Below are 18,686 nucleotides of genomic sequence, written 5' to 3'. Positions count from 1 at the left end.
GAATCATATGATAGGAAATCCTTTGCATCTGGCATCTTTATTTAGTATGTTTTTGAGGTTCATCCATATTATGGTATGTGTAAGTAGCTCATTCCTTTTATTGCTAAACAGTATTCCATTAAATGGCTATACCACATTTGTATATCCTTTCACCAACTGATGACTTTTTTTTTAAGGATTTTTAAAATTTTATTTATTTATTTATTTTTGGCTGTGTTGGGTCTTCGTTGCTGCGTGTGGGCCTTCTCTAGTTGCGGCGAGCAGGGGCTATTCTTCGTTGTGGTGTGTGGGCTTCCCATTGCGGTGGCTTCTCTTGTTGTGGAGCACGGGGTCTACTTAGTTGCTCTGCAGCATGTGGGATCTTCCCAGACCAGGGCTCGAACCTGTGTCCCCTTCACTGGCAGGTGGATTCAGGCCACCAGGGAAGCCTGAAGACTATTTTAGATTCTCTGTAGTTCTTGGCTATTATTTATAATGCTGTTATAAAAATTCTTGTACATGTCTGTGTAGACATATGTTTTCATTTCTCTTGGGTAGATTCTTAGGAATGAAGTTTTGGGATCTTACAGTAAGTTTTCTGTTTATCTTTTTAAGAAACCACCAAACTTTTCCAATGCAGCGGTACCATGCACTGGAAGACTTAATACTGTCAAGATGGTAGTTCTTGTTTCTGCCTTAAAAAAAATTCAAACACAGATACATACCTCCTCATTTGGCAAAGACACATATACCCGTTTGGTGAAACGCCTAAAAAAAGGATTCAAGCCATCTCAGAAATACAGTTTTGAATTTACAGATAATTCAGTTCAAGTAGCACATAACAAGAACAAAGCTTTAAATATAATGCTGAAGGCATTTGAATACATTTTAGTAGTTATCAGTATAAAAGTTACTCTTTTAAAATATTCTAGTTAAATATATAAAATAGATAACTAATAAGGACCTACTGCATAGCACAGGTAACACTACCCAATACTCTGTCATGATCTATATGGGAAAATAATCTAAAAAAGAGTGGATATATGTATAACTGATTCACTTTGCTATACACTTGAAACTAACAAAATTGTAAATCAAATATACTCCAATAAAGAGTTAAAAAAATTCTAGTTAATGTTTAAAAATCCTTAATTCAATATTGTCAGAATTAAATTAACCATTTATGTATTTGTATTTTTTTAACAGCAGTAACACTTTAAAACAAAATATCTGATATAAGAAGTTGAAGAAACAGATCTCTGCTGTCTTCTTGAAACAGAACAATTAAAACCAACACGGACAACAGAAACAGAAATGTAAACTCCATCATCAACAAACTACGTAACATTTACAGAACTAAAATGTATGAAGAAGGGCTGCCTAGGGCAGTGAAAATTACACTGACAAAGGTGAATACAGACAGCACCTGCCACTGCAAATTTTAGACATGGCTGTCAGAGCAGAATTTTCCAGAGGAAACAGAGAGCACACTCTGAGGGATAATAAAACTTCCTCCCCATATTTAAACAAACATGTAAGGACTGGCTCTGAAGATCATGTGACCCTAGTCAGTAGCAAGGGAATGGCAAGGAAGATGAGTCTGAACAAAGAAACTCAAAGATACATCATCTTTGTAAGACGACATCAATCAGTCTGGCAAGATGACAAGCTGTTTTGCAATGACCAATCTTTTTCAGTTGAAGAAGACTAAATCAACCCAATCGCTTATTTATATACACGTATACTTCTTTATCAGGTACGGCTTTGTTGTGAGTCAGGGAGACTGCCCACCAGTCCAGGGTATTCATAGGACAACTCAAGATACATGGTTGCTATCTTACTTTTCTACCTCTTCTACAATATCCTTCCAAATTAGGTTTTCCAAGAAAACTCCCCTTATTCAAATAAAATTAATAAGCAAAAGAGACAAAAGCATAGGACTGATTTTAAAAAACAGTGCCAAAAAAAAGAGGGGAAAGAATACATTAAACATAAAACAGATAAAATGAAGAACATGCACAAGAGGATTTTGCCTTAATGCAAATTAAAATTGTGACCAAATATCTTTCCAAGAAATAAAATAATTTGATGAAAAAAAAAGGCTCCTATGAAATAAGAGCTCAGTGAGATATAAAGGCTCAAGGAAATGACATACAAAGGCTCAAAGAAGTAGACAACAGAAGATGAAAAATGGGTTTGCAGAGATCAGGAAACCAATAAAAAAGAAAACAAAAACCACCACAGAAACAAAGGCTACAAAAGTAGTAGTAGTAGTATTAGAAAGGAGATTAGACACTAACCCTACTGGATTAACCCATAAATGTGAATAAAAGCAGGCTGGCTTCAGACTTTCACACTGCAACATCCAATCCTAGAAACAATGGGGCAATGTTATAAATTCCTCAGGAAAAGAACGGGAGATCCAAGAATTTTATGCTGAGCCAAACTATCCTCCCAGTAGAAAGGGAATACATTTGATCAAACACAGGAGAAGAGAGCATATGGCTCCCATGAGCTGTGCTTTATCAGCTTCTCATGAAGCCCAGTAAAAGAGGGTAAAAATCAGTTTTGGTGTTTTGATACTTTAATCCAACCCAGAAGAAATAAGTAATTTCCCTAAAACCATAAAGTTAAAAATAGTTTTCCTGATATCATGCTGCTCCTGTCCTCAAAATCTTCAGTTGGTAACAAGAGACCAGAAGATGGATATAGAGAGGAAAATAATGAATTTAGTCTTAAAATTGAGAGAGAAGGAAACAAGAAATACGTCAGATGAACACGTGAGTAAATACATCTGTAATAAATGTGTGCATTTCTACATAAATCTCCCTACCTGAGAACAGCCTCATCAAGCTCTTGTGGCCTGTTAGTTGCACCCATTACAAGCACTCTGTCATCTCCAGCAGATTGTACCTATAAGCCAAATTTTTTTTCAATACTTTTAGATAAATAACAAAGAAAAACATAATAAAGATATTTATTTCTAATTTGGGCCATTCAATAGGAAAATACCCTAAAATGCTACCACATTAAAAATATCATAATCAATACTTACACCATCAAATTCTATTAGAAATTCAGTTTTTAGACGTCTACTAGCATCGTGTTCTCCTTCTCTTCTTTCACACAAAAGGCTATCAACTTCATCTAGAGGAAATAAAAGGATCTCTAGTTTACCACTTAGGTTATTAATATAATGGGTCCTACTCAATTTATTAGACAGTTTTTAACTTTGTGCTTCTTTAAAACTTTTTACTTCTGCAACTATACTTCAATAAAAAATAAATTAAAAAAAACTTTTTACTTCTGAATAATCTTTCCCATCATATCCCTCACATTTGGAAAAGGGAATTTTACAAATACTCAACTAAGTTGTTGGAAAACATGTTCTTACCTATAAAAATTATAGAAGGTTGAAGTTCTCGAGCCACAGCAAAAAGAGCTCTCACCAATTTCTCTCCTTCTCCCACCTAAAACAAGGCATTATATACACTGTTATACCCATAAAATGCAAGATTATTCCAGCTTTTTAAATTTCACTATTAAAAGTCTAGAACCTAGGAATTTAATTTCCTTTCTTTGCAACAACCAAAGATTTGGTTTAAGGAATGGGGGTATGGGAGTGTTCCTGAATTGTCCCTTATAATTTTAGAAAATAGACTACTTACTTATTATTTAAGACGGTCTGGTGAGTACTTTAAAAAATGACAAATATCTCTGTCTTGTTTTACTCTGCATTCCTAAGACTTGAGAATGGAATAGCTATTGGGATATAACTACTGAGAAAGAGGGAATACTAGAGAAGAGAGAGATGCGGCACGTATTCTTAAGCCCTAGGTTGCAGGGTATATTTATAGAAGCAGGTAAGTTGGAAAATGCTCTAAATAAAACTTGCTCTATTGAGAACACCGTGAAAACCCATTCTCACAATATCACTGTCAATAAATATCAAAGTATTTCTAGGAGGTCTATGAACACTCCTTAAGACATTCCCAGGGGCTGAAATACTATACTAAAGCCATTCTATGCACCAAAGCATCTAACGAAAGAGTCATGAGGTTTGTGGTAATCTACTGCAAAAACTATTTTGTTCTCTAGGTGGCATCTATTCTTTTTATTGAAAATTAAATAAAAGAAAAAAGGAAAGGCCCCAGAATTAGAATCTTCAAAACAAATATTCTCAGAGCCGGAAGGAACTGCAAGAGATCACCTCTTATGACATCAACACTTTATAAGTGAAGTAAATATAGTAAGACTTATTCATAACTGCTAACAAATCTTGTATATGAATTTGAAAGAAGATCTATGTATTTAATAAATAGAACCTGGTTTATATTTTTAAAAAATAAATGAAGTAAAGCCTAAAGTGATACTTTCTTAAGGCCAGCTTGGCATGTAAAAGTTAGGCTGGAATCCCTACCTCCTAGCTTCCAAGACAATGCTTTCTGTTATAGTATGTGCATAATATGGGTAAACCTACTTTAATAACAATTTTAAGTATAAAATTTCACACAGGAAGTAAAATTTAACCAGGAAAAGTATCATTTTATAGTTATTTTTAATTACTTTACAAAATTAAGACCCCTGCCAATACCTGATTTGGACTTCTAGCCTCCAAAATACAATACAATAAATTTCTATTGTTCAAGCCAGCCAGTTTGTGGTACTTTAATACACAGCCCTAGCAAACAAATACAGTATTTAACAGAATAATTTCAATTTTAAAAGAGCCTAGCAAATGCACATAACTTTCTACTTTGAAGAGCGATATTCAGCATATCTAAATAATAGATATAAAACTCAAATAAAAACATTTTGGTGTAATGTTCTTACCATTTATACTTAACACAGTAATGTTTAGACAGTAACTTAGAACATGACAATACTGGAAAAAAGAATACTCACGTATTTTGAAGTTAAACTTGCAGCACTTATATTAAAGAAGGTTGCACTAGATTCTGCAGCTACTGCTTTAGCCTTTAAAAATCACAAGGGTAAATATTAGTTCAACTGCTTTAAAAAGATAACCACATCTGATCAATTTAAGTTCTAGAAAAGATTTCCTAAAAATATAAGCCATGACACAATTCTCAACATATGGCAATCAATGTGTTTTCTTCTCAGTAATGAGGAAAAGCTCTAGGAAGAGCTATGCTTCTTTCCACTGTCTTTTTCTCTAAGAGAGAAGTGACAGGGAGAGGTTAAAGAAAAAAAAAAAGGAGGGTATTATTCTCTTCCTAGTTATAGAAGATAACTGCTTGGAGAAATACAAACAGCTAACGGAAAAAGTTACTCTTTCCCTATTTATGTTTTCCCTCTAGGAGAGCTATGCAGGAGAAAGATATCCAAATCCTACCAAAAACTTTTGGCAAAAGGACACAGAAAAAAAAAATCTGTTGTATGTCAATTATGCCTCAATTTAAAAAAAAAGAAAGAAATCTGTATCATGCTGATTATTTTATTTAAATAAACCTGTTACAATAGTAAAAAAAAAAAATCAAAGATTAGGAAGATACTCAATATAGTAAGGTAAGCTCTTCTACAGTAAAATTTTATTATTTAACTTGGGAAAATAATGAAAATTACACTATTAAATTTAGCCAGCCCCAAACTACTATGGAAGATAACGTATGTGGGTTTCCACCTACTTCGTCATTAAAAACTAGTTTAAAAATTGGGAGTTCGCTGGTGGTTCAGAGGTTAGGACTTGGCGTTTTCACTGCTGTGGCCCTGGGTTCAATCCCTGGTCAGGGAACTAAGATCCTGCAAGCCACGCAGTGTGGCCATAAAAAAAAGTATATTATAGCAAAGGCAAGTCATAAATAATAGACTCAGGGACAATGAAAAGTTTCTTTTTTCATATTATCTCCCAAATATCTCAACAGAACATGCACATTTAAAAAGAATTCTTGGGGGGCTTCCCTGGTGGCGCAGTGGTTGAGATTCCACCTGCCGATGCAGGGGACATGGGTTCGTGCCCCGGTCCGGGAAGATCCCACACGCCGTGGAGCGGCTAGGCCCGTGAGCCATGGCCGCTGAGCCTGCGCGTCCGAAGCCTGTGCTCCGCAACAGGAGAGGCCACAACAGTGCGAGGCCAGTGTACCGCAAAAAAAAAAAAAAAAAAAAAAAAGAATTCTTGGGACTTCCCTGGTGGTCCAGTGGTTAAGACTCTGCAATCCCAATGCAAGGGGCCCGGATTCAATCCCTGGTCAGGGAACTAGATCCCACATGCATGCCACAACTAAGAGTTCGCATGCCACAACTAAGGAGCACACATGCTGCAACTAAGACCCAGCACAACCAAATAAATAAATATATATTTTTTTTAATAAAAAGAATTCTTACCAGCATTGTTTTCCCATTTCCAGGTGGACCAAAGAGTAACAGTCCTCTGGCAGGAGCTCTAAGCCCTGTGAACAACTTAAAAATACACACTTTAGTTCACAACCATGATTCTGGAGACAATTTTTCCAGACATTTTAAGTATTATTTGTTATCTAAAAAGCACCATCTTTCAAGAGCATCCTCCCAAAGAGAGCTGCCCAGAGCTCTAAAGAGAACACATAACCAATAAATTAGAATAATTATTAAAAACAGAAGAAAACAAAATGAATTAAAACCAAACCCTTATTGATCAAAATGAAAGCAGATTGGTTAAACAAGACATATTGAACATAGTATGCCTCTCTACTTCCTTTAGAAATCTCACCAAATAATGGTAAATGAATAAAAAAGATATAAATCTTCAAAACAAAACAAAAAATACAAAAGGAGACAACAGAGGACACAAATTTTTGTACATGGAGAGCTGATAAAGTGTGGTAAATTATTTAACAGAGTTGAAGGAGCTAAAACCTAAGTGCCAGCTTGTGAAGGGATACCTAGATACAAGGAGCAAGCTGATGTGAACAAAAAACCCTGGAACATCTCAGGAACTGGAGGCACCAGGTACCAGAGAAAGCAGCAGTAAGGTAGCTGGCCAAAAACAGGGGAACTGATTGAAAATCTGTATGAAGAACAATGGAACCCATGCTCTTGCCCCCACCAAGAGCACGCCGGCAAGTACTTCTCTTCCACAACCAAAGGAGAGAAATTTAACCAGAGTCTCCAAACTCTGGGACACCAGGCATGGCAGGAATGAAGGGTGAAGCACCCGACTGATAACACTTTACTTAACAGTGAAAGTGTATGTACTTTTAAGTTGAACCATATGAAGCGGCTGATATTCAACTTAAAGACGGAATATTTTTTTGAGTGGTTTTAGGTTTACAGAAAATTTAATGGAAAGTATAGAGAGTTTCCACATAACTCCTCACTTCCCCCATTTCCCCTATTATTAACATCTTGCATTAGTATAGTACATTTAATACAGCTGATGAATAGTGATATGTTAATACAGCTGATGAACAGTGATATAATACTATTAACCTAAGTCCATATTTTACATTAGGGTTCACTATTTGTGTCACATATCCACCATTACAGTTTCAACCTAAATCTTGACATCTAATCAAATTATCAACAAGGGAAGACAGCAGATTAAATATATTTTCAGATATGTGAAATCTCAAAATATTGTCTCACATGACCCTTTCTCAGGAACTTACAGGAGGATGTATGCCATCAAAATGAGAAAATAAACCATGAAAGAGAAAATAAGGAATCCAAAAAACCCAGAGATCCATTAAAATAGAAAGACAAAGAAAAGTTCCATGATGATGGTGAAGCAAGATTATAGAACAGCTATGAAATAAGAACAACTGGTCGAATGGAACAGAAAAAGGTGGTTCCAGACAAAGGGGTTCCAAGAAAAAAAACAACTGAGCTAATGAATTTGCAAATTGGTTTGACAATTGGTAAGATGAAAACTAAGCAAAAAAGTAACACAATTATTTAGGGGGAAAAAAAAACCTATACAAGGGAAAAAAACCCACACTATCCTACTCAGTGTGGTACTTAACACTTACAAGAAATGAATATTGATTTAACCTCAGCAGTGATATACTACACTGGGAGGATGGGGTAGGGAATGTGTGATATAATGGAGCTAAGGGTTCATCAAATTAAAGATTCTACATGAAAAAAAAAAGAATTGGCTTTATAAGATTATTACTTAAAGAGGTAAGTTCAAAAACTTTTAAAAAAGCAAATGTTCAAGCTAACATATTCAGAAATTCATGGAAATTTTACTAGTAGGTAGAACCTTTTAAAATTAGAGAACAGTCACATTCTTCTATAAAACTGAAAGAAAATGCTATTATTAAGCAGCAAGATAACAAAATAAACATAAGAGCTCTACAGATGAACCGGTTTGCAGGGCAGAAATTGAGACACAGATGTAGAGAACAAATGTATGGACACCAAGGGGGGAAAGCGGCGGGGGGTGGGGGTGGGGGTGGGATGAATTGGGCAATTGGGATTGACATCTACCCGCTAATGTGTATAAAATGGATGACTAATAAGAACCTGCTGTATAAAAAAATAAATAAAATTAAATTCAAAAATTAAGAAAAAAACACAAGAGCTCAGAAAAATGCTGACAAATAAGCTGGACAGGATATGAAAGAGGTCTATGAAATAGGACAGAAGAATATATACTTTCGTTGTAAAATTTTTGAGAGAAGTATGTAGACAGATCACTGTGATATACTTTGAAACGTACTGCTTTGGGGTCGGAAGGTACATTTTATTTTATATTCTTCTTACAGTTTTAACTTGTTTCAAAGATTAATATTTGTGATTTTAAAAAATTACTTTTAAAGTATTTAAAACATAGTCCTATTTGATGGCAGGGAGATGGACAAGAGTTTTTTCAATGTCCTTTCCAAGTCCATGACTTCATGAATGAACAAGGGTTAAAGTACTTGCTTTAGGTAATTCTGAGAAGAAATTAACTCAAGCATATATTTAAAAAATTTTTTATCTCCTTAAAGCCATTTTTAGTGTTCGGTGACTTAATTATGATTCCGTGTTTCTATGATGAAATAAAAATTCTAGCACACTAAACAATGAATAAGTTCGTCATGATGCCTGTCATACCCAACTTTCCAATCTAGCCTAACAATGTCCCCACCGTGGTCCATGCAAGCGCCCCACTGTGGAGAATTATGAATAAAGCTGATTTGCTGCACAATGGAGATGCTTTATGAAATAAGTTTGACCCATTCACGGCTTACCACGATCCATTTTATGGGTCTAATGTGAAAAGCTGAGCTAGAACAATCATATTCCCTTTCTGCATTAGAATCTGAACTAGAATTATAAAAATGGTCCAATTGGCAGGTGTGGAGACACACAAATGGTCCAAACCCTGAGGTCTGGCTCTACCTCAAATGCTGTCCTTCCTCAAGCCCCAATTTAGTACATTTACTAAGGTTTCTGCCCCTCCCAAGGCTAGGTTATTCAATTTTGAAATTCCAGTTTTTTCTAACATATGGCACTACCATGGAAATATGCCAAAATGTAAAGTCATATGCTGTTTGACCTCACTTTCCACTTTAGATATGTTCCCTAAAGTTATGGGTAGAGTAGAAGCTGAATGCCTTCTAGCACAGTCCAAATATTTACTTACTACCTCTCTAATTTTAGATATATTTTTGTACCCTAAGAAGCATACCACTGAATAAATACTAAAATCCATACTTAAGAATTAGCTGGAGGCTCTTTGCTGGCACTAATGGCGGACTCCTGGAGGGCTCATGCCAAGGAGTACTTCCCAGAACTTCTGCTGCCAGTGTCCTTGTCTCCACGGTGAGCCACAGCCACCCCCCGCCACTGCAGGATACCCTCCAACACTAGCAGATACACCAGAAATACATCTACACGTGGAGCAACTCCTACAGAACACCAAGAGAACGCTGGCAGAAGACCTCAGACATCCCAAAAGGTCAGAAACTCCCCACGTACCTGGGTAGGGCAAAAGAAAAAAGAATAAACAGAGACAAAAGAATAGGGACGGGACCTGCACCAGTGGGAGGGAGCCGTGAAGGAGGAAAACTTTCCACACACTAGGAAGCCTCTTCGCGGGCAGAGACTCAGGGTGGCGGAGCGGGAAAGCTTCGGAGCCGTGGTGGGGAGCGCAGCAACAGGGGTGCGGCGGGCAAAGCGGAGAGATTCCCGCACAGAGGATCGGTGCCGACCAGCACTCACCAGCCCGAGAGGCTTGTCTGCTCACCCGCCGGGGCGGGCGGGGCTGGGAGCTGAGGCTTGGGCTTCTGTCGGAGCGCCGGGAGAGGACTGGGGTTGGCGGCCTGAACACAGCCTGAAAGGGTTAGTGCACCACGGCTAACCGGGAGGGAGTCCGGGGAAAAGTCAGGACCTGCCAAAGAGGCAAGACACTTTTGCTCCCCTCTTTGTTTCCTGGTGCGTGAGGAGAGGGGATTAAGAGCGCTGCTTAAAGGAGCCCCAGAGACCGGCGCAAGCCGCGGCTAACAGCGCGGACCCCAGAGACGGGCATGAGACGCTAAGGCTGCTGCCGCCGCCACCAAGAAGCCATTGTGCGAGCACAGGTCACTATCCACACCCCTCTTCCGGAGAGCCTGTGCATCCCGCCACTGCCAGGGTCCCGTGATCCAGAGACAACTTCCCCGGGAGAACGCACAGGGCGCCTCAAGCTGTTGCAACGTCCCACCGGCCTCTGCCGCCGCAGGCTCGCCCCGCATCCGCACTCCTCCCTCCCTCCCTCTGGCCTGAGGGAGCCAGAGTCCCTGAAGCAGCTGCTCCTTTAACCCCATCCTGTCTGAGCGAAGAACAGACACCCTCTGGTGACCTACACACAGAGGGAGGGCCAAATCCAAAGCTGAGCCCCAGGAGCAGTGAGAACAACGAAGAGAAAGGGAAATCTCTCCCACCAGCCTCAGAAGCAGCCGATAGAAGCTCCACAATCAACTCGATATACCCTGCATCTGTGGAATACATGAATAGACAACGAATCATCCCAAATTGAGGAGGTGGACTTTGAGAGCAACATCATTTTTTCCCCTTTTCCTCTTTTTGTGAGTGTGTATGTGTATGCTTCTGTGTGAGATTCTGTCTGTATAGCTTTGCTTTCACCATTGGTCCTAGGGTTCTATCCGTCCGGTTTTTTTTGTTCGTTTTTTCTTTAAAAAATTTTTTTTTGCTAAATATAATTATTTTTTATTTTAATAACTATATTTTATTTTATCTTACTTTATTTTATTTTATCCCCTTCCTTCCTTCCTTTTTCTTTCTTTCCCTTCCTTCCTTCCTTCTTCTTTCTTTCTTCCTTTCTTTCCTCCTTTCTTTGTTTCTTTCTTTCTTTTCTTCTCCTTTTATTCTGAGCCGTGTGGCTGAAAGGATCTTGGTGCTGCAGCCAGGAGTCAGTGCTGTGCCTCTGAGGTGGGAGAGCCAAGTTCAGGACACTGGTCCACCAGAGACCTCCCACCTCCACATAATATCTAACGGCGAAAATCTCCCAGAGATCTCCATCGCAACACCAGCACCCAGCTTCACTCAACATCCAGCAAGCTACAGTGCTGGACACTCTATGCCAAACAACTAGCAAGACAGGAACACAACCCCACCCATTAACAGAGAGGCTGCCTAAAATCATAATAAGTCCACAGACACCCCAAAACACACCACCAGACGTGGACCTGCCCACCAGAAAGACAAGATCCAGCCTCATCCACAGGAACACAGGCACTAGTCCTCTCCACCAGGAAGCCTACACAACCCACTGAACCAACCTTAGCCTCTGGGGACAGACACCAAAAACAACGGGAACTACAAACCTGCAGCCTGCGAAAAGGAGACCCTAAACACACTAAGATAAGTAAAATGAGAAGACAGAAAAATACACGGCAGATGAAGGAGCAAGATAAAAACCCATCAGACCTAAAAAATGAAGAGGAAATAGGCAGTCTACCTGAAAAAGAATTGAGAATAATGATAGTAAAGATGATCCAAAATCTTGGAAGTAGAATAGACAAAATGCAAGAAACATTTAACAAGGACCTAGGAGAACTAAAGATGAAACAAGTAACGATGAACAACACAATAAATGAAATTAAAAATACTCTAGATGGGATCAATAGCAGAATAACTGAGGCAGAAGAACGGATAAGTGACCTGGAAGATAAAATAGCGGAAATAACTACTGCAGAGCAGAATAAAGAAAAACGAATGAAAAGAACTGAGGACAGTCTCAGGGACCTCTGGGACAACATTAAACACACCAACATTCGAATCACAGGGGTCCCAGAAGAAGAAGAAAAAAGAAAGGAAATGAGAAAATATTTGAAGAGATTATAGTTGAAAACTTCCCTAATATGGGAAAGGAAATAGTTAATCAAGTCCGGGAAGCACAGAGAGTCCCATACAGGATAATTCCAAGGAGAAACACGCCAAGACACATATTAATCAAACTGTCAAAAACTAAATACAAAGAAAACATATTAAAAGCAGCAAGGGAAAAACAACAAATAACACACAAGGGAATCCCCATAAGGTTAAAAGCTGATCTTTCAGCAGAAACTCTGCAAGCCAGAAGGGACTGGCAGGACATATTTAAAGTGATGAAGGAGAAAAACCTACAACCAAGATTACTCTACCCAGCAAGGATCTCATTCAGATTTGATGGAGAAATTAAAACCTTTACAGACAAGCAAAAGCTGAAACAGTTCAGCACCACCAAACCAGCTTTACAACAAATGCTAAAGGAACTTCTCTAGGCAAGAAACACAAGAGAAGGAAAAGACGTACAATAACGAACCCAAAACAATTAAGAAAATGGGAATAGGAACATACATATCGATAACTACCTTAAATGTAAATGGATTAAATGCTACCACCAAAAGAAACAGACTGGCTGAATGGATACAAAAACAAGAACCATATATATGCTGTCTACAAGAGACCCACTTCAGACCTAGAGACACATATAGACTGAAAGTGAGGGGACTGAAAAAGATATTCCATGCAAATGGAAACCAAAAGAAAGCTGGAGTAGCAATTCTCATATCAGACAAAACAGACTTTAAAATAAAGATTAGAAGCGACAAAGAAGGACACTACATAATGATCAAGGGATCGAGCCAAGAAGAAGATATAACAATTGTAAATACTTATGCACCCAACATAGGAGCACCTCAATACATAAGGCAAATGCTGACAGCCATAAAAGGGGAAATCGACAGTAACACATTCATAGCAGGGGACTTTAACACCCTCCTTTCACCAATGGACAGATCATCCAAAATGAAAATAAATAAGGAAACACAAGCTTTAAATGATACATTAAACAAGATGGACTTAATTGATATTTATAGGAAATTCGATCCCAAAACAACAGAATACACATTCTTCTCAAGTGCTCATGGAATATTCTCCAGGATAGATCATATCTTGGGTCACAAATCAAGCCTTGGTAAATTTAAGAAAATTGAAATTGTATCAAGTATCTTTTCTGACCATAACGCTATGAGACTAGATATCAATTACAGGAAAATATCTATAAAAAATACAAACACATGGAGGCTAAACAATACACTACTTAATAACGAAGTGATCACTGAAGAAATCAAAGAGGAAATAAAAAACTACCTAGAAACAAATGACAATGGAGACACGACGACCCAAAACCTATCGGATGCAGCAAAAGCAGTTCTAAGAGGGACGTTTATAGGAATACAATCCTACCTTAAGAAACAGGAAACATCTCCAATAAACAACCTAACCTTGCACCTAAAGCAAGTAGAGAAAGAAGAACAAAAAAACCCCAAAGTTAGCAGAAGGAAAGAAATCATAAAGATCAGATCAGAAATAAATGAAAAAGAAATGAAGGAAACGATAGCAAAGATCAATAAAACTAAAAGCTGGTTCTTTCAGAAGATAAACAAAATTGATAAACCATTAGCCAGACTCATCAAGAAAATAAGGAAGAAGACTCAAATCAATAGAATTAGAAATGAAAAAGGATAAGTAACAACTGACACTGCAGAAATACAAAAGTTCATGAGAGATTACTACAAGCAACTATATGCCAATAAAATGGACAACCTGGAAGAAATGGACAAATTCTTAGAAATGCACAACCTGCCAAGACTGAATCAGGAAGAAATAGAAAATATGAGCAGACCAATCACAAGCACTGAAATTGAAACTGTGACTAAAAATCTTCCAAGAAACAAAAGCCCAGGACCAGATGGCTTCACGGGCGAATTCTATCAAACACTTAGAGAAGAACTAACACCTATCCTTCTCAAACTCTTGCAAAATATAGCAGAGGGAGGAACACTCCCAAACTCATTCTACGAGGCCACCATCACCCTGATACCGAAAGCAGACAAAGATGTCACAAAGAGAGAAAACTACAGGCCAATATCACTGATGAACATAGATGCAAAAATCCTCAACAAAATACTAGCAAACAGAATCCAACAGCACATTAAAAGTATTATACACCATGATCAAGTGGGGTTTATTCCAGGAATGCAAGGATTGTTCAATATATGCAAACCAATCAATGTGATAAACCATATTAACAAATTGAAGGAGAAAAACCATATGATCATCTCAATAGATACAGAAAAGCTTTTGACAAAATTCAACACCCATTTATGATAAAAACCCTGCAGAAAGTAGGCATAGTGGGAACTTTCCTCAACATAATAAAGGCCATATATGACAAACCCACAGCCAACATCATCCTCAATGGTGAAAAACTGAAAGCATTTCCACCAAGATCAGGAACAAGACAAGGTTGCCCATTTTCACCGCTCTTATTCAACATAGTTTTGGAAGTTTTAGCCACAGCAATCAGAGAAGAAAAGGAAATAAAAGGAATCCAAATCGGAAAAGAAGAAGTAAAGCTGTCACTGTTTGCAGATGACATGATCCTATACATAGAGAATCCTAAAGATGCTACCAGAAAACTACTACAGCTAATCAATGAATTTGGTAAAGTTGCAGGATACAAAATTAATGCACAGAAATCTCTGGCATTCCTATACACTAATGATGAAAAATCTGAAAGTGAAATCAAGAAAACACTCCCATTTGCCACTGCAACCAAAAGAATACAATATCTAGGAATAAACCTACCTAAGGAGACAAAAGACCTGTATGCAGAAAATTATAAGACACTGATGAAAGAAATTAAAGATGATACAAATACATGGAGAGATATACCATGCTCTTGGATTGGAAGAATCAACATTGTGAAAATGACTCTACGACCCAAAGCAATCTACAGATTCAATGTAATCCCTATCAAACTACCATTGGCATTTTTCAGAGACCTAGAACAAAAAATTTCACAATTTGTATGGAAACACAAAAGACCCCGAATAGCCAAAGCAATCTTGAGAATAAAAACTGGAGCTGGAGGAATCAGGCTCCCTGACTTCAGATTATACTACAAAGCTACAGTAATCAAGACAGTATGGTACTGGCACAAAAACAGAAAGATAGGGCTTCCTTGGTGGCGCAGTGGTTGAGAGTCCACCTGCCGATGCAGGGAACACGGGTTCGTGCCCTGGTCCAGAGGGATGCCGCGGAGCGGCTGGGCCCGTGAGCCATGGCTGCTGAGCCTGCGCGTCCGGAGCCTGTGCTCCGCAACTGGAGAGGCCACAACAGTGAGAGGCCCGTGTACCGCAAAAAAAACACAAAAAACAGAAAGACAGATCAATGGAACAGGATAGGAAGTCCAGAGATAAAGCCACGCACATATGGTCACCTTATCTTTGATAAAGGAGGCAGGAATGTACAGTGGAGAAAGGACAGCCTCTTCAATAAGTGGTGCTGGGGAAACTGGACAGTACATGTAAAAGTATGAGATTAGATCACTCCCTAACACCATACACAAAAATAAGCTCAAAATGGATTAAAGACCTAAATGTAAGGCCAGAATCTATCAAACTCTTAGAGGAAAACATAGGCAGAACACTCTATGACATAAATCACAGCAAGATCCTTTTTGACCCACCTCCTAGAGAAATGGAAATAAAAACAAAAATAAACAAATGGGACCTAATGAAACTTCAAAGCTTTTGCACAGCAAAGGAAACCATAAACAAGACCAAAAGACAACCCTCAGAATGGGAGAAAATATTTGCAAATGAAGCAACTGACAAAGGATTAATCTCCAAAATTTACAAGCAGCTCATGCAGATCAATAACAAGAAAACAAACAACCCAATCCAAACATGGGCAGAAGATCTAAACAGACATTTGTCCAAAGAAGATACACAGATTGCCAACAAACACATGAAAGAATGCTCAACATCATTAATCATTAGAGAAGTGCAAATCAAAACTACAATGAGGGCTTCCCTGGTGGCGCGGTGGTTGAGAGTCCGCCTGCCGATGCAGGGGACACGGGTTCGTGCCCCGGTCTGGGAGGATCCCACATGCCGCGGAGCGGCTGGGCCCGTGAGCCATGGCCGCTGAGCCTGTGTGTCCGGAGCCTGTGCTCCGCAACGGGAGAGGCCACAACAGTGAGAGGCCTGTGTACCGCAAAAAAAAAAAAAAAAAAAAAAACTACAATGAGATATCATCTCATACCAGTCAGAATGGCCATCATCAAAATATCTAGAAACAATAAATGCTGGAGAGGGTGTGGAGAAAAGGGAACACTCTTGCACTGCTGGTGAGAATGTGAATTGGTACAGCCACTATGGAGAACAGTATGAGGTTCCTTAAAAAACTACAAATAGAACTACCATATGACCCAGCAATCCCACTGCTGGGCATATACCCTGAGAAAACCATAATTCAAAAAGAGTCATGTACCAAAATGTTCACTGCAGCTCTGTTTACACTAGCCCAGAGATGGAAACAACCTAAGTGTCCATCATTGGATGAATGGATAAAAATGTGGCACATATATACAATGGAATATTACTCAGCCATAAAAAGAAACGAAATTGAGCTATTTGTAATGAGGTGGATGGACCTAGAGTCTGTCATACAGAGTGAAGTAAGTCAGAAAGAGAAAGACAAATACCGTATGCTAACACATATATATGGAATTTAAGAAAAAAAAATGTCATGAAGAACCTAGGAGTAAGACAGGAATAAAGACACAGACCTACTAGCGAATGGACTTGAGGATATGGGGAGGGGGAAGGGTAAGCTGTGACAAAGCGAGAGAGTGGCATGGACATATATACACTACCAAACGTAAAACAGATAGCTAGTGGGAAGCAGCCGCATAGCACAGGGAGATCAGTTCGGTGCTCTGTTACCACCTAGAGGGGTGCGATAGGGAGGGTGGGAGGGAGGGAGACGCAAGAGGGAAGAGATATGGGAACATATGTATATGCATAACTGATTCACTTTGTTATAAAGCAGAAACTAACATACCATTGTAAAGCAATTATACTCCAATAAAGATGTAAAAAAATTACTATTAAATTACACATACAGTAAAAAAACAAATACAAAAAACAAGAATTAGCTGGCAGTTATAGCCTTGAGGCGGCAGTCTAATGTTAGGAATCTTATTTATTTCATTTCCTAGAACCACCACTTAATTATAATCTTGAGCAAGAAATTTGGATTTCAGGATTAGTTTCTTTATCCACAAATGGACTAGATGACTGATAAGATCCTTAACAGGTCTACAATTATATGAGTTCTTTCAACAAGCATTTTTTTGTCAATACTCACTCTGCTACATTTACTACTCTTACATAACTGCAGGCAAAAAGTAAGCCCAAATACAAGCTATAATATGTTTCCTCAAAGTGTGGCCTGAGGTTGTACAAGAGATAAATTTGGTTCAGGACAAATGCCTTCTATTTTAATAATTCTCTATTTTATTGTGTATTAAGAAAATTTCAATTAGTATATTAAACCAGTGATTTCATGCACACTGCTTCTTAGAGTGGGCAAGAAGGAAAAATAAAGAAAGTGGACTCAAAAACTAGTAAGTTTCAGTATAGTTGGTACTCACAAGTTATAAACACCATGAAAGTAGTATGAGAGTGACATAGACTCTAGAAAAATAGAGCCACACAACAAATTCATTTAAAAGCGTATTCATCACAATGTGCCATATAACATCTATTTTCACGAGATTTTGTAAATGAGTCCATTAAGACTTGAAAGTCCTAGGAGAAGAGAAATAACTAATCCAGGCTGGATCCTCATATTTATTTTTTGCAATATTTTCAGAACAGCATCAAACATGCAATCTGTGAATTGTGAGAATCCAAAATAATGCTAATTGGGAGATTAGGTTTGACATAAATACACTACCATGTGTCAAACAGATAGCTAGTGGGAACCTGCGGTATAGCACAGGGAGCTCAGCTTGGTGCTCTGTTACAACCTAGATGGGTGGGATGGGAGGGGATGGGAAGGGATGGGAGGGAGGCCCAAGAGGGAGAGGATATATGTACACATATGGCTGATTTACTTCATTGTACAACAGAAACTAACACAACATTGTAAAGCAATTATACTCCAATAAAAAAGAATGAAAAAGAATGAAAAAAGAAAAACAATGCTATGTGTGGAAAATTAAATATTTATTATCGATTGCAAGATTACCTAACTTCCTTAGTGAGTTTAAAAATAAGGGATGAAAGGTGAGGTCCCTACCCATCATTCACCAGCTCTCCCCTTACTTTGATGACTTAATCTTGAAAATAATTATTTATTTATTTATTTATTTATTTATTTATTTATTTATTATTTATTTATTTATGGCTGCATTGGGTCTTCATTGCTGCGCGTGGGCT

At 38.2% G+C, this 18,686-nt stretch overlaps 1 protein-coding gene across 2 annotated transcripts in view; it reads right to left on the bottom strand.

Annotated features, from left to right (window-relative positions):
* SPAST (spastin) overlaps window positions 1–18,686 on the bottom strand; it is a 61,063-nt gene that overhangs the window by 9,263 nt on the left and 33,114 nt on the right. For both annotated transcript variants that reach the window (XM_082852063.1, XM_082852064.1), the window contains exons 8-13: window positions 6,325–6,399; window positions 4,885–4,956; window positions 3,374–3,449; window positions 3,035–3,126; window positions 2,813–2,892; window positions 705–747 (exon numbers count right to left, since the gene is read on the bottom strand). In XM_082852063.1, the coding sequence (XP_082708189.1) occupies window positions 705–747; window positions 2,813–2,892; window positions 3,035–3,126; window positions 3,374–3,449; window positions 4,885–4,956; window positions 6,325–6,399 (438 nt within the window). The remainder of the gene's footprint in view (window positions 1–704; window positions 748–2,812; window positions 2,893–3,034; window positions 3,127–3,373; window positions 3,450–4,884; window positions 4,957–6,324; window positions 6,400–18,686) is intronic.

Source organism: Leucopleurus acutus (assembly GCF_964270905.1).
Source record: "Leucopleurus acutus genome assembly, chromosome: 12".
Classification (NCBI taxonomy): Eukaryota; Metazoa; Chordata; class Mammalia; order Artiodactyla; family Delphinidae; genus Leucopleurus; species Leucopleurus acutus.
Note: the sequence above shows the minus strand (reverse complement) of the source record. Positions and strands in the feature narration are given on the sequence as shown.